Source organism: Ambystoma mexicanum, chromosome 1p (genome assembly GCF_040938575.1).
Source record: "Ambystoma mexicanum isolate Mex_15411 chromosome 1p, UKY_AmexF1_1, whole genome shotgun sequence".
NCBI lineage: Eukaryota > Metazoa > Chordata > Amphibia > Caudata > Ambystomatidae > Ambystoma > Ambystoma mexicanum.
This window is the reverse complement of record NC_090921.1, coordinates 229788451-229802540: the sequence shown is the minus strand read 5'-3', so window position 1 is coordinate 229802540 and position 14090 is coordinate 229788451. Positions and strand designations below refer to the sequence as shown.

Genomic DNA, 14090 nt, shown 5'->3' with positions numbered 1-14090 from the left:
AGCAGAATTTCTATTGAACTATTTATACGTAGAGGTATTGAAGAATTATGAGTAGTATATGGGCCCCCCTCTCCACATCAAGTACATTTTGACAGGTGGGAACGCCCCCTTTGTGTCTTTAGTTCTGCCCCCTTTTGATAGGATCTCAAAATGATATCAAATGGATATAAAATTTATATCAGATTTATATGAACGGCGATGAAGTGTGTTTGTGTGTTTTGATATGTTTTGTGTAAAGTGAGTCTAAACTTTTTATTTAAATGATTTTAATAAGGGAGAGTGTGTGTGCTCTGTTGCTTGGGCTAGGGCATAGTGAGTTGTGAGGAGTTAGCCGGCGAGCGTTAGGCGGTGGTAATGCATTGATGATGCAGGAGTGGGTTGGGGCCTTTAGGGAATGACGTCATCATTTTATATAGATTGTATACGAGGTTGTTGTATATTTGATAAGGCTTTGAATAATTTTATTCAAACTTTATATTATTTTTATATAATGCTAGCAGGCATTTTGATAAGAACCTAAAGAATGTTTACATAACCTTTGAATAATTTTATGTAAGCTGGTGGGCATTTTGTCCATTTTGGGGACACCGAGGGGGTGGGCCCTTCGCCACTCGCTCGATGATGTCGAGGTTGATGAGGTTTTGTATCTCCTTCTCCACCTTGTCACGAAGAGGGAATGGCACCCAACGGTCTTTCAATGCCACTTGCTGGATGGTGTCATCAATGTGGAGGCGGATTGGTACTCCTGCCATTTGTCCTATGCCTGTGAAACTCCTTGGAACCTCTTCAGCACATCTTCTAGGAACACTTCATATGCAAACTGAATGAGTCTAAGGGCCTCAGCTGCGGAGCAGCATAGGAGGGTCTTGGTGCCTACTTTGGCAGTAGAAGCTGGCACGTATCGAGGCGTTACCATGCTGGATGGTGTCTACAAAGGCACCTTCAAGGGGTAGCAGGGTCTTGCTCCCAAAGGTGAATATGCGCACCTTGGTCATTTGGAGTGGTTGAGGTCCTGGCATCTTTCGGTATTGTTCGTTGGCCATGACACTGACGGACTCACCAGTATCAAGAAGTACAGATACAAGGGTGTCTAGGATAGTCTCCAAGCATGTGGGTTGGCACTTTCCTCTACCACCGACCGTGAGCTCAGCTGAGATGAAGAAGATGTCCTCGTCTTCATCCCCCTGGGCATCTCCTGGTAGCTCCGTTCTTATAGATGTGGTGTTGGCATTTTGGATTGTACGATCCGCTGGAGCACCTCTTGACTGCTCTCTTCCCCTTGCCACATTGAACGGGGCAGACGCTCTGCACACTCTGGTAAAGTGGTTTTGGTTTCCACACCTGGTGTAGGTGTACCCTTTGGCTGGGCAGTCTTTTTCATGGGGAAGGTCATACCCACATTGCGGGAAGGGGGCTGCGGTGGAGGAGTTCCGGGGCTTTTTTGTCGCCAGGCAATCATTGTTCCTTGGCTCTTGGAGGGATGCTTTTCAACAGAACATACGTCTTCGAGCTTGACTGACTTCAGTGCTGACTCCATTTATGGCGAGAGCCGCACCCCACCCTCCTTTTGGGGTGGCCCTGTGTGGAACTGGGGTGCAGGTGGGCAACCAGGCCGAGTGTTGGTTCAGATGTAGCCTGAGGTTTCCAAAAGCTGAGGCGAGTGCCTCTGAATGACTACGCGAGGAGGGGTAACTGAAAGAAAGACATGGAGCTTCTTACAGTCCTTCATAGAACATGGTATGTTCTTACGGCGGCCTGAGTCACAGCACACAGTGGGAATCCAGAAGCTGCAGGGCGATAATAATGACTTGCACACAGGTGTTAGTCTTGCAGGTCCCCGCTTCGCTCTAATGAAAGCGCATAAAGCCAGGCCTCTTCATTAACCCCGCACATCGTCACGTGCAACTTCACGGGGTGCGTTCACATGATATAACAATTTGTAACACAAAGAGCAAAATGAGACATTCACATTAAACAAACGACAACAATTTTGGCTTCTGGGTAGGCATGGGCTAGGCATTTGTCAGGCTCTGCCATAATGGTACCAGCTGGCCATTATTAGTTGCAGCTGCAAACTGATGCGAGTCATAGCTCTCAACCATTTGGGTCGCGAAGGCGGGTGAAAACACCCGATTTTAGTTTTGGCGGGTGAGACGCCCATTGAAATGAATGGGCGTGTTGGAGGCTTGGCGGGTGAGTCAGCTGTTTACAAGGCGGGTGACACCCGCCAAAAGCGTGAGAGTTGAGAGCTATGGCGAGTACCTGGCATATAAGAGCAGTGCTTGGCAAATGCTTTTTTTACCTTTATGATATGATAGGTTATTTATAATGCTCTTAATACCCAGAGGTTTTCTAAGTGCAGGCCCTGGGATTGAACCTGTGGTGCTTCGTGTCATCTTGCTTCCACAACAAGTACGTTGCCCCTGAGCTATCCTCCCAAGAGCTCACAAACCTGTTGGCTTTGCCAGTGTGTGCTTTTAACAGAACTGCTCAAGTGGCTGAAGGCACATTTGGTTAAGACATTTTTCTATTAGACCAGTAGCTGAGTTAACGCTCCAATTAAGCCATAAATCATATTAAACTGCTTTGAAATAACACTTGCAGGCACTTCAAATTCAAAGTTTGATGTAACTTTTAGAAAAAGCTAGTACAGAGAATGCCGAGAAAGCGGACGGGCAAATATCAAACAACACCTAGAAACTTTGTGTCCATCCTCATATATCATCTGCTCCTAGAGGTACTCCAAAGCAATCGTTTTGGCTTAGAGGTGGTGCTTTTGCGCCCCATAATCGTCAAAACTAAAAACACGCTGTTAGAGAGAATTCTCATTTATGTACTAATTTACTTCAACCTTAGAGACCCCCAGCTCTTTTGCTTGACTGTAGGACTTTTTAATTTAAACCCTGGAGTGAGTGAACCCTTTTTCTCACTCTCTCACGTGTTTTGACCTGATTTGGAGTATGTGTTTCCTTTGTTTTTGGAGTCTGATAAACTCCATAGGCATCTACTTTTTGTATGGTGACACAGCACCTTCAGTGCAGTGTCACAGAGAAATCCTTTAGTTTTCTCATAAGGTTTAAATACCTTTTCTTGTGCGAACTACTGTTCCCAAGAATTGTAAAGTAAAATTGTCTTTACTTACCTTTTTTCTTTGTAGGTCCAGCACACACCATCTTATGTGGAGTGCTGGGGGGGGGGGTTACCTAGTAGCCCCTTTTCCTACCTACTCATATAACATTTTTTACGTCACCCTCACTACTTTAAATGGCTGGTGGCAGTGGTTTATTTTTCCTACCATTGTGCTTTTCTACCACAGGCTGAATCCTCAGATGCAGTATAGCACCCGTGGGTGACCATTTTGTCAAAAAAGCCCCGGTCTTCTTTTTTTGCCATTTTCCAGTTGTGAGGTCTTTCTTGGGTTTTACTCTGTGTGCCAAGATAGGATTAAGCCCTTTTTTCATTTTGCCTTTGGCGGGCTTCAGTACTGAATCCCGCCTCTGGCTCTAGTGTGTCTGGAAGGGCAGGAAGTGAGGGAGGTTCCCGAACTCCCCTGTTCTTTGTCTTTAGGAATGCGTGAATGCACCCAGACCTGATTGGCTGGCTGGATGTCCATCCAGGACAGCCACCTTGCTGTTTGAGTGACAGCTAGGCTGTGCATAAATGTGAGAAACCTGCTTAAAAGGCGAGAGTTTTGGGACTGAAGACAGAGTCGACCACAGGGAAGAACAACCCGATGAAGAACCCGCAAACGAAGTTTGCTGCATTCTCCAGGATCTTTGAATTGCCCGGTGAAGCCCTGCTGCTGTGCTGAAACTCCGTTTTCAGATTGACAAGAGAAATCCGGAAGGGACGGCTTCTTCCCTTGGGTTAGTGGGACTAACTAACCCTGAGACGAACTCCACTAGACCATCTTCCCTGACTGGCTGTACTTCTTTGCTGCTGCAGGAACCAAGTGTCAGAGGTCGAGAAATCTGTGGTCGAGTGCAACGTCTGTGATCCAGCCAGAAGCTCCAGGAGTCTCCCCAGGACCCTCCAGAAGCAGGACGACCAGAGCTCGAGTCCCCTCACCAGAGTGTAGCACTCAAGGAGTGAAGTAAGCCCAACCGGTATCCAAGATCTGCGGTGGTGCTGTTTACCAAGCACTGAAACCGCAAAGTGCTGCTGATCTGAAAAGAGCCCATAGCTGCCACCGACCTCTGAATTGCTGCCGCAGGAGTCCTCCAGACGTGCTCCCTCTTGTCTCCACGACTGAGGCCCAGGAACACAGGATCTGCATCACTGCAACCCGACAGAAGCCAGCTGGACCACTCTTCTTCTCACCAAAGGTACTGTTCTTACTTGGGGTACTTACCTCAGTGTCTCTAGCTTTGCTCTTCTCAGTTGTGACTTGCAGTAGCTACTTTGCTAAAGTTGATTTCAGCTCTGCCCTTCAGAAGTGTACCAGCTTGTGACCCTACAGTGATTATTCTTCGACAAACTCTCTAACTTTGTGCAAGACGTTGCTATCTAAGAAGTACCTCAGCACCATAGACTGTGCAGCAATTGACTTTGGCAGTCCTGGCTCCCTGCAGACTTTTCTAGTCTATTTGACTGTGATACTTACTGTCCCTCATAGGTGATAATTTATGAGTTAACTATTATTGCTGGGAAAGGTTTTTATCTAGAATTCATTGGAAGATTGAAGTGCTCACATGCTCTGAGAACCTGTTTAACCCTTTTCCTTCCCTTAACCTTTATACAAACTTCAGAATCTACAAAGTGTACTAGTGATATATACATGCCATTACTGTCCTAGTTAGTGAAGTCACCTGAGGGTGTAGGAAGTGTGTAAGAAGCATCTCCAAAGAGTATCTACTAGCTTTGTGTTGAAACTATATTGCCCTTTTTAAACAATGCTTATTTAAAACCTACTGTTAACTAAATAAATAATTATTTCTAACAAAAACCTTGAGTGGAAGCGTTGCTTGGCTACTTGTATTTGTGGATTTTATTGCTGCAACTCTACAGCTCACATTTACCCCCCTTGAGATAAGCCTGGCTGCCCAGTCACACTATCAACTTGTGTAGTACATGCCTATAGTAAAAGGTGGGTTACCTAATACCAAGAGGACAAGTGTTGTGTAGTCTCCCACAGGGTTACTACATCAATTCTTGCCTAACACACTCATTGCTGAACTACTCCATGACTTGGGTCTGATAAAAGATTGCTCACTTCTGTACTTTCCTTAAGATATAGCTCGGCTGCACTTTACATATATTTCCTCATCAAAGATGGTTACTCACTTTAATTTTCCTCATCCAAGATGGCTACCTATTCCTACCAGAGAACATTGTATTCGTCTCTTCAGCTCTTCTGTGTACTAAAGCTGGTCCAGCCCACACTTAGTAAATAACACTTCCAAAGTCCTCGGCTCGCGAAACAGAAGATCACACAGCCGTAGTGTCAGGCTTTGAAACTGCGAATTAAGATGTTCACATCGTAAATGAACTGGATCGATGGATGAGCAGGGCAAATAGTAGATCATTGACAATTGACCGCTGAATGGAAGTAAGTTTTTTCACTTAGCAGAGACCGCAAACTAAATCATCTCCTCCTGTCTTAACAAGTGTTTTCTTGGATCTGGTGCTCGTGAACGATAATGCGTGAGATAAACGAAGCATGAATGTATCCGCAGGAACCTGGGGTTGTTCGGACCTCCAGGGGGGTGTCTGATCTTTATGCCCATTCTCTCTTTGGCCTCTCTGCTGAGCCATGGATTTCACAATTCAACAAAATTGGACAGCGACGGCCGAAGCTTTAACGTGATGCCCTTACTTCACATTGACACTCGATTATGCTCTATTGTTATGTTTTTCCCAGAGTGCTGTTTTTTATGTATCAAAGGCACCAGGGCTGGGTTTCAAATCAATACATTGATCTGACAGCAACAAAAGCGAGGCGGCCTTTTGGTGAGCAACATCTTGGTGCTAATCACAAAATAGGTTTTGCTAGAACCATTCAGTGAAAATCTATTCACTGGGCCTTTAGAACATGTGTTTCTTTGTACCATATGTTGCCCTCCTGCTTTAATTAGCAAATGTGGGTGTCACACATTGAGGATAAGCGGGAGAAGGGATTTGACCGACGCTAGCAGTGGCAGACCAGTACTGGGCTACAGAATGTGCATTGAGGCTGGTTTTGGGGAAGGGCGGGGTGCATGGAAACAGCTACTGGAGCAAGTATTCAGGGGCGCCGAGGGAGGGTGTAGAGAACAGGGTACTGGTAGACTGCTACCACTGGCAGACAGTCGCTGGTTGTCTCACTGAATTCGGTAACCTACACCATGGTTCTATGCAATCTGATGTAACTCCAGTTCCAATGTATAGAAAGACTTGCACAAAACCTCACTGAAAAGAATTGCAAAAAATCCTGCCTCCTTAAACTTGAGCAAATACAACTGAATATTTATCAATATCCCTCATGCTGCCATTTAACCAAACGTTCCCTGAAATTAATGCAATTTGTTTTCATCAGTCTTAAAAAGATTACATAAAAAAATGATGGCTTCATTATGAATTGGGGAGATTATTTGCAGATACTCCACCTATCGTATTTCGGAAAATCCACCTAATTCAGAGGCTACCACTGGCAGAGGTGCTATTTCTGGAATACCGCTCATGGTATTACCACATTACCACCTCAGACAGTGGTAACTTTGAAGAATATTTTAGTAACCATTATTTTCTACCTTTTTACACCTTCAGTGTAAAGGCAGAAATGGATAATGTACAGTAGTTGTTCATACCACTGCTGTACATTTATTTACACACACAACGTTCAATAATGACTCTTTTCTGCACTACAGGAGTATGGTGGCCTATGTTTTCACCGCCCTTGCTATGGTCAAATATCTTTCCCTGTATTGGAGGGAAGCTCATTTGCTTCATTTCTTTACAATATGAAATGTATTAGAAAGGGTTATACCTCCACCTTTCAGCTACAGATAAAAATAGGCAGAGGACTTTATATCCCGAGGGATTTGACGGACTGTAATCCTGGTGGATTTTTGGAATTACCGCTAACGCCGATCTGGCCTCATTCTAAGTCTGGTGGTCCGGAAATAAGGGTTCCGGTAGAAACGTACCGTCACCCTTTCCAGTAAGACCTTCCGGGGGCACCGGCCTCGGCAGGCATGGATTTCACAGAAGCCCTGGCACCGTTACGAACGGTGCCAGACTCCACGGGATTTGGGATTTGCACTTTCCACCACCTGATCGGCGGAATGGTGTTACGAGTTTGGCAGCAACCGTTATTGGCCCTCATTACGAAGACGGCGGTAACCCGCCGGTGCTACTGGCGGCTTGCTGCTGTCCTCGTTACACCGAATTCGCTGCATGATATCCCGGTACCACTGAGACATTACAATTCCCGGCGCCTGGGATATCAGGCGGCGGATTCGGGAATTGGTTCACGAAAGCACCAGCACTGTTGTTAACTGTGCCAGTGCTTCAGTGAAAACTCTGGAGTTGGTGGTCCGGAAAGGGTGCTGTTATGGTGTGACCCCTATTTCCAGACTGTCCCACATAGAATTAGGCCCATTGTCATAGTCTTTCTGAACAAAGGAGTCTACAGAAATGCTTAGGAATCTCTGCATTGCAATTTTATTCCCAACTCAGGGGTTATTTAAACAGAGGGAGAGGTCAAATCCCTTGCCTCTCCTTTGCCTAAGAGCATTCATTTTGTTTGTTAGAGGCCAGTGCCTGCTGTCTGTGTGGCAGGAACTTCTGGGGAATTGAGTAGGGTACAGTAGGAAGCCTGGTATTGCTTCAAACAGATATTTGCAGGCAGGCCACTCAGAGAGTTAACAGCAAGGCTCAGGTGTGAGGAAGGGGCAAGGGGCAATAGCATATAATTAAAAAATTTCAGATGCCGAGGATGGCAAGAAGGAGAGCTGGGAGTAAGGGCCTGGTGGGTGGGCAGGCATTGAGGGAGGCCCTGGACATTATTTGCAGGGCAACCGAAGCCCAGCTGAATGAGGCAGTAGTTGGAGTTATGGGGGGAAAGGGGGCTGGGGAGGGTAGGCCCCAGCACAGAGCAGCGGCGGATGGGGCCCTCGCTGCAGTGGTGGCTTGTAGCTCTTCAGCAGGTAGGGAAGGAATATGGGAAAAAGGGGACAGAAGGGGCAGGAGGGAGGTTCCTAGAAGCGCGTGCAGAGTATTGGGGCGGCAGGCGAGGGTTCGGATAGTGGTCTGGGAGACAAAGACCTGGTGGAGGACTCTATTGGAGTGGGGCCAGAGGTGGGCACGAAGCTAGGGGCGAAGGCAGGGGCGTCTAGGACCAGAGAGGTGTGGCAGCGCAGAGGGGCAGAGGGGGAAAATAACCTGCAAAAGAGTGCAGGGAGGGGTCCCCGTCGGTTAGTGTAGAAAGGGGAAGGTGCGGAACGACCTCCCCACATAGGAGAATTTTAGGCAGAGGGCGGGGTATGGCCCCCGTGGTTCCTGAGGAGGCAGTAGGAGAGGGCTAGAGAACTGCTCCTTTTGGAGAACGCAGGGAACAGACTAGAGGGCGCAGCACGGCCCCTAGCACGGAGGAGCAGAGGGTGGAGGAGAGAACCCCTCGCCCGAGAAGAGAAGAGCAGGCGGGGGTCGGCACGCCCCACCAAGAAGACATCAAAGGAGTGGTGGGGCTGACACCCCAGGCTCACTCGAAGAGGAGCTGCCCGAGCGGGAGCTCGCAACTACAATGGTATTGCATTGGGGATGATGAATGGGAGGAAGAGAATGTTGGACAATGGGAGGGGGAAGAGCATAGTGGTTTATGTGAAAGGGAAAGGGTGAGAAGGGGTTTAAGGTTTGCAGGGGAAGGTCAGTTTTGGGGGGTAGACGTGCAAGAGGGCGGAGGGGGAATGGGCTTGGCGAGTCTGCTGATAAGTTATGTCCCCGATGAGGAGTGTCGGAGTGGAGGCCAGGATGCTACGGCTAGGTGACGGCGGGGCAGAAAGAGGTGAGCAGGAACGGGAATGATCGTCCGCATCGCACAGACTGGGCACAAGGTGGGGGACAGGTAGGGAGAGAGCTGGAGCTCAAGGAGGCAGATGGGAGTATCGGGCCACGGGGGCTGTGGCAAGGGAGAAGGAAAAATGTGCATCCTCGGTGGAAGTGCAAACGAATAAGGTAGCAGAGGTTCCGAAAGAAAAGACTGCGGAAGGTACTGGGAAAGACAAAAGAATGCCTTGTTTGTTTGTTTATTTCATTTATTTGTATGGCCTACCAAACCCGGGGGTAACTGGGCGCAACAAATACATGACAACGTTATTAGGTTACAGGATATGTCGTTAACAAAGTTTCAATATATGATATACAGGATTTACAAGGTACATGGTATATAGTTACACAGAGATCAGTAATATACAATAATTACAAAATGTATAAGTTACAGTTGGTCAACAGAAGGAGAGCAGAATAGGTGCTCGGTACAAAGTATGAGTCCACAAGACTTTGTTGTTCACCAATTTGTGCTGAGACATGAATTAGGTCACGCGATGTTCTTGAGATTCGGTCCCAGGATGTTTATCGTTAGTTCTCAAACATTTCTGCATGTCGCGTATAAAGCTAGGGTACGTTTGATTAGTATGGAGTGTAAGAGGGAGTGAGTTCCACGTTTGAACTGCCATAACTGGGAAGCTTCTGCCGCCAGTGGTCCTGGAGGGGCGATTAGAAGTTTTCCTGACAATACGGTTAGTGAGATAGATTGGGGCAGCGTTGTTCAGGCATTTGGAGGTCAAAGATGTGGTTTTAAGTGGGATTCTATCCTTAATTGTCAGCCAGTGGTTTTGTCTTCTATGTTAAGATATATGATCTCTGTTTGGGACGTTTAGGGCTGTTCTTAAGGCATTGTTCCGAAGTGTCTGAATCTTGTTCAAGATATAGTTATTAGCGCCCAGATAAAGCACATTACAGTAGTCTAATCTTGAGAGTATAGGGGCATTTGCTAAGGTGATGCAGCTAGGTGCGGATAAATACGGTCTGCAGGCCCTAATTAGCTTGCATGTGTAAGCTGAAGTCGAAGCCAGGGAGTTAACTTGTTTGGTCAATGTTAAGGTTTTTACCTCTTTCACGACCTTGATGGTGTTGCCGTCAATATCGAACGAGGAGTAATCGCTGTTAATTTTTTTAAGGTTAGCCAGGGTTCCCATGATCAGTAGTTCAGTCTTGTTGTCCTTTAGGCATAGGCCATGGGTGGCCATCCATGCCTGAATGAAGAGATAGATTTTGTTCACAAGAGCCGTGTCATTGAGGTAATTGCCCAAAAGGGGTATAAGGATCTGGGTGTCATCTGCATAATTGGTGTAGGAGACCCCCAGATTATCCAATTTGTCAAACAACGGCTTTATGAAGATGCTGTACATGGTAGGCGAGATGCATGAACCTTGTGGCATGCTGAATGTTATGGGAATCGGATCTGCTGAGTCTGAGGGGGGAGAGGACTTGCATGGTTTTATTATTGAGTAACGATTGGACCTATGCTATTGCGTCCTTGGAGAAGTGAACCGCCAAGGCAAGTCGATTACATAGAAATTCATGATCCACCAAGTCAAAGGCGGCTGATGGGTCAAGAAGGAGTAGCATGACGGTTTTCCCTTTATCCTGAAGCTCTTCAATTTGGGTCTTTAGGTCAACTAGGGCCGTATCAGTACTCTGTAATGGTCTGAAGCCTGATGGGCGGGCCCCTAAGAGATCGTTAGTTTTAAGGTATTGCTGTATCTGGAGATACGCAACTTTGTCAAGTATCTTCAGAAGAAAAGGTACGGTCGTAATGGGTCTATAGTTAGTTTGAATGGAAGGGTTTAATGTTTGCTTTTTGAGTAAAGGTAATACCCAGGACGCTTTCAAATTACTTGGGACGGTGTTGGTTGAGAAGGATGCATTAATAAGTTTGGAAATAAATGGAGCCAGGTCTCTGGCTGCATCTTTGATTAATTGTGCTGGGCAATTGTTGCCCTGACATCTTGAAGGTTTCAGTGAGGAGATAATTTTCTCTACTTCTAAGGTGGAAACTTTCGCAAATTTGAATTGATCTGGTCTATTAATCAGGTTCTTAAGGGTTGGAATGTGATTGTCCTGTTTAGTTAATGAAGATTTCTTATTAGCTATCTTGTCTTTGAGGAGTACTATTTGTTAGCTAGTGCATTCTGTATGCTGGTGCACAGATTTTGTGTTTGACTATATTGTCGGCTGATCGGATAGGTGCCTCCATTTCTCGTAGGATGGTAAATAACTTCTTTGTGTTGGATTTAGCTTTGGAGATCCTGTCATTATATATATCTTTCTTTGTATGTATTATTTCTTTCTTTATAGTTATCAGCAAATTTTGTTAAGGTAGTTTTATTTTCGTCTGAAGGGGTGTGTTGCCATATGGCTTCCAATTTTCTCTTTTCCTGTCTGAGGGCTTTTAAATGTGGGGTGAACCACGCATTCAGGTGAACCCAAGGTTTACTTTTGCCTAGCTTAAGTGGTGCAATGTGGTCTAAAGCTTTGGACATAGTATTGTTGTATACTTCGACTAGGATGTCTGGATCGTTTGTGGATGAGAGAGAATTCATGGGCATTACAAAACCATTGGGGGCACATCTGATGGGGTCAACAAAATAAATGATGTGCGCAGGGGAATTTGTGGATGTTTTTGAACTCCTGCACATGGAGGTAAGGTTGAAGGAAGGCTTCAAGGAGGAAGAGAGGGAGTTGGCCACAAGACCCAAGGTGCCAGTTACAATTGATAACTGGACGTCAGCGTACATCATATATGCGAGTGTTTACTTTGAGAAGGTTCCTGAGAGATGTGTAGCCTTATTGAAATACATGGACGTAATAAGGAAGGCATTTACGAGTTTCGGGGGCTTTGCATGTGTAAGATATGATGATGAGGAGTTTAGGGCGAGGATGGCGGAGGATAGCCAGGCAGTGTGGGGAGAGATTGACATGGATCTCTGGCTGCACCGGATGGCGCCCACGCGGCCAGCAGCAACGCTGCATACAGCGATCGGGTTACCCGTGCCTTACCGGCCTTTTCATGGTCACCCTGCCTCGCAGCGGGTGAAGGGAGGAGGCAGGGGTCAGCCCTCAGCCGAATGTTGGGCTTTGAATAAAAAAGGGTGCACGAGGACGGTGTGCAAGTTCAGGCACGAGTGCAGTGGATTCATGGGTCGGCATCCAATTACACAATGTTTTCAAGCAGGGGACAGAGGGAGAGGGCTAGGAACGGGGCAAAGAGTTGGGGCGGGGGCGGACATACTCCAGTTAGAGTTGCGGTTTGGAGGAGTGGCTCAGTTTGCCCGGACAGGGAGGGGCCCAACATTTTGGGGAATGGTTTTGCGAGGGCTTTAAGTGACTTGGCAAGGACCAAGGGTGCGGTGGTGGATGCAGTTCAAACGTCAAAATTATGTGGACAAAGTGTTGCCTAATGGCTGGACATTTTCATGGGCATGGGTGCACTTTAGCTGTTGTTCCAGTGGGTTTTCTTACAGTTTCAGTTGCGTAAGAGGGGGCATTAGCTGGACAATTTTCAATGGGGCGGGCAGAGAACAGGAATATCGGCCGTCGTGGAGGTCTTGTCAGACATTAAGGCAGGAATGGAGAGGGCCATGGATGGCAGGATATAACTGAAGAGCCAGTGGGGGTGTTGACTTTTCTAGGGAGGGAGCTTGATGCAGTGGCCGGGTCCTCAAGCTTGCAGCACGTCAAGGTGAGCAGGCTTGTGGTGGTGGCTTCAGAGGGTGATAGCGGAACGGAAATAACACTGAGAGATTGACAGAGGTGAAGTCGGTATCGCAATTTTGACGGTAGTGGGCTGGGTTCACATATAGGTGGAGGACATGGTGTATGCTATGGCGGGAACTCCGTACACAGACCACAGGAGGAGGTAGGCAGGTGCGGACAAGGGAACTGCAAGTGGCTTGGATTATTTTGAAGTATTGTGTGGGGGCAAAAAGTGGTTATATCAGAGTTGGTGCTCGAGGTATGAGCAGAAGAAGAGAGGCACTCAAACGGATAGTTGGGCCGAGAGGCTACACGAAGGGGCAGGTTATGGGGATTGGACTGCATGGACAGGGGTGCTCGTTTGGCCTCTGGTGGGGTAGCGATGAGAGCTGACTGCATGGACGGGGGTGCACAAGGGCCCCTGGTGCAGTGTGGGAAACATGGTGAAATGGACTTAAGGTGCTGGAGGGGCAGGCTATGCGGATTGGACTGCATGGACGGGGGCGCAGTTTGGCCCCTGGTGCAGTGGGGTTGGTCAAGCGAGAACAGAGGGGAGAACAGGATGACAGAGGAAGCAGGTCCAAGTTGAGGATGGTGCATTTAATTTGTATTAAGTGGGTTAAGGTACACAAATGAAAAGGGGACCAGGAGGGAAAGGGCTGTTGGGTGATTCTGTAGGGGGAGTAAAGAGTGGTGCCCGGTGAGGATGGGTTGTCTAGGGGGAGAAGATGGGTGGTCTTCAGTAGGGGATGGGTCGGCAGAGGGGGCAGCACAAGTGTTGGAGGGTTAGGAGGAGGCATTGCGCCAGATTTGATTTGAGGTGGGAGTATTTTACTCTCTATTTTTGTAAATGTGATTTTAAGACAGTAAAAATGATTTTTCTCCTTCGCAAGAGAGTAAAATGTATGCAACATACAGCCGACGTGTGAAAAAACTGTATGGATATCATTACTATGCAGCAGCTTTCTGCATTGTGAGTGACAGAATACGCCTTTCATTATTTCTGGCCATTTGATCTCTCCTGTATATATTTAAATGTTGAAATCACAAAAACCTAGCTAATTATATAGTAAAGCTTACAGGAATTTGTATTGTGTTTTGAGATTCGATAGCAGAATTGTCTTTTGATGTTTAATGAAAGTCCTAATTTCCTGGAGCTATTACTACCTAATGGTATGCCAATGTTATGATACAACAGTGCAGAGAGGCAAGGACTCCATGCTAAATTCTATATCTAATCTAGTGGTCAAATGGTTATTTATATAGCTCTTTGACAAAGCGCTGTACATAGAACATATTTATCACAATTGCCACCAAACCAAAGTCGGTACTCCTTTATCAACCTCGAAAGGATG

General features: G+C 46.7%; 1 protein-coding gene across 1 annotated transcript in view; it reads left to right on the top strand.

Annotated features, from left to right (window-relative positions):
* The first annotated feature begins 5381 nt into the window (after positions 1 to 5381).
* LOC138568344 (uncharacterized) overlaps positions 5382 to 14090 on the top strand; it is a 167701-nt gene continuing 158992 nt past the window's right edge. Inside the window, exon 1 of the mRNA XM_069646437.1 lies at positions 5382 to 5548. Within this exon, the coding sequence (XP_069502538.1) occupies positions 5543 to 5548 (6 nt within the window). The 5' untranslated portion in view covers positions 5382 to 5542. The remainder of the gene's footprint in view (positions 5549 to 14090) is intronic.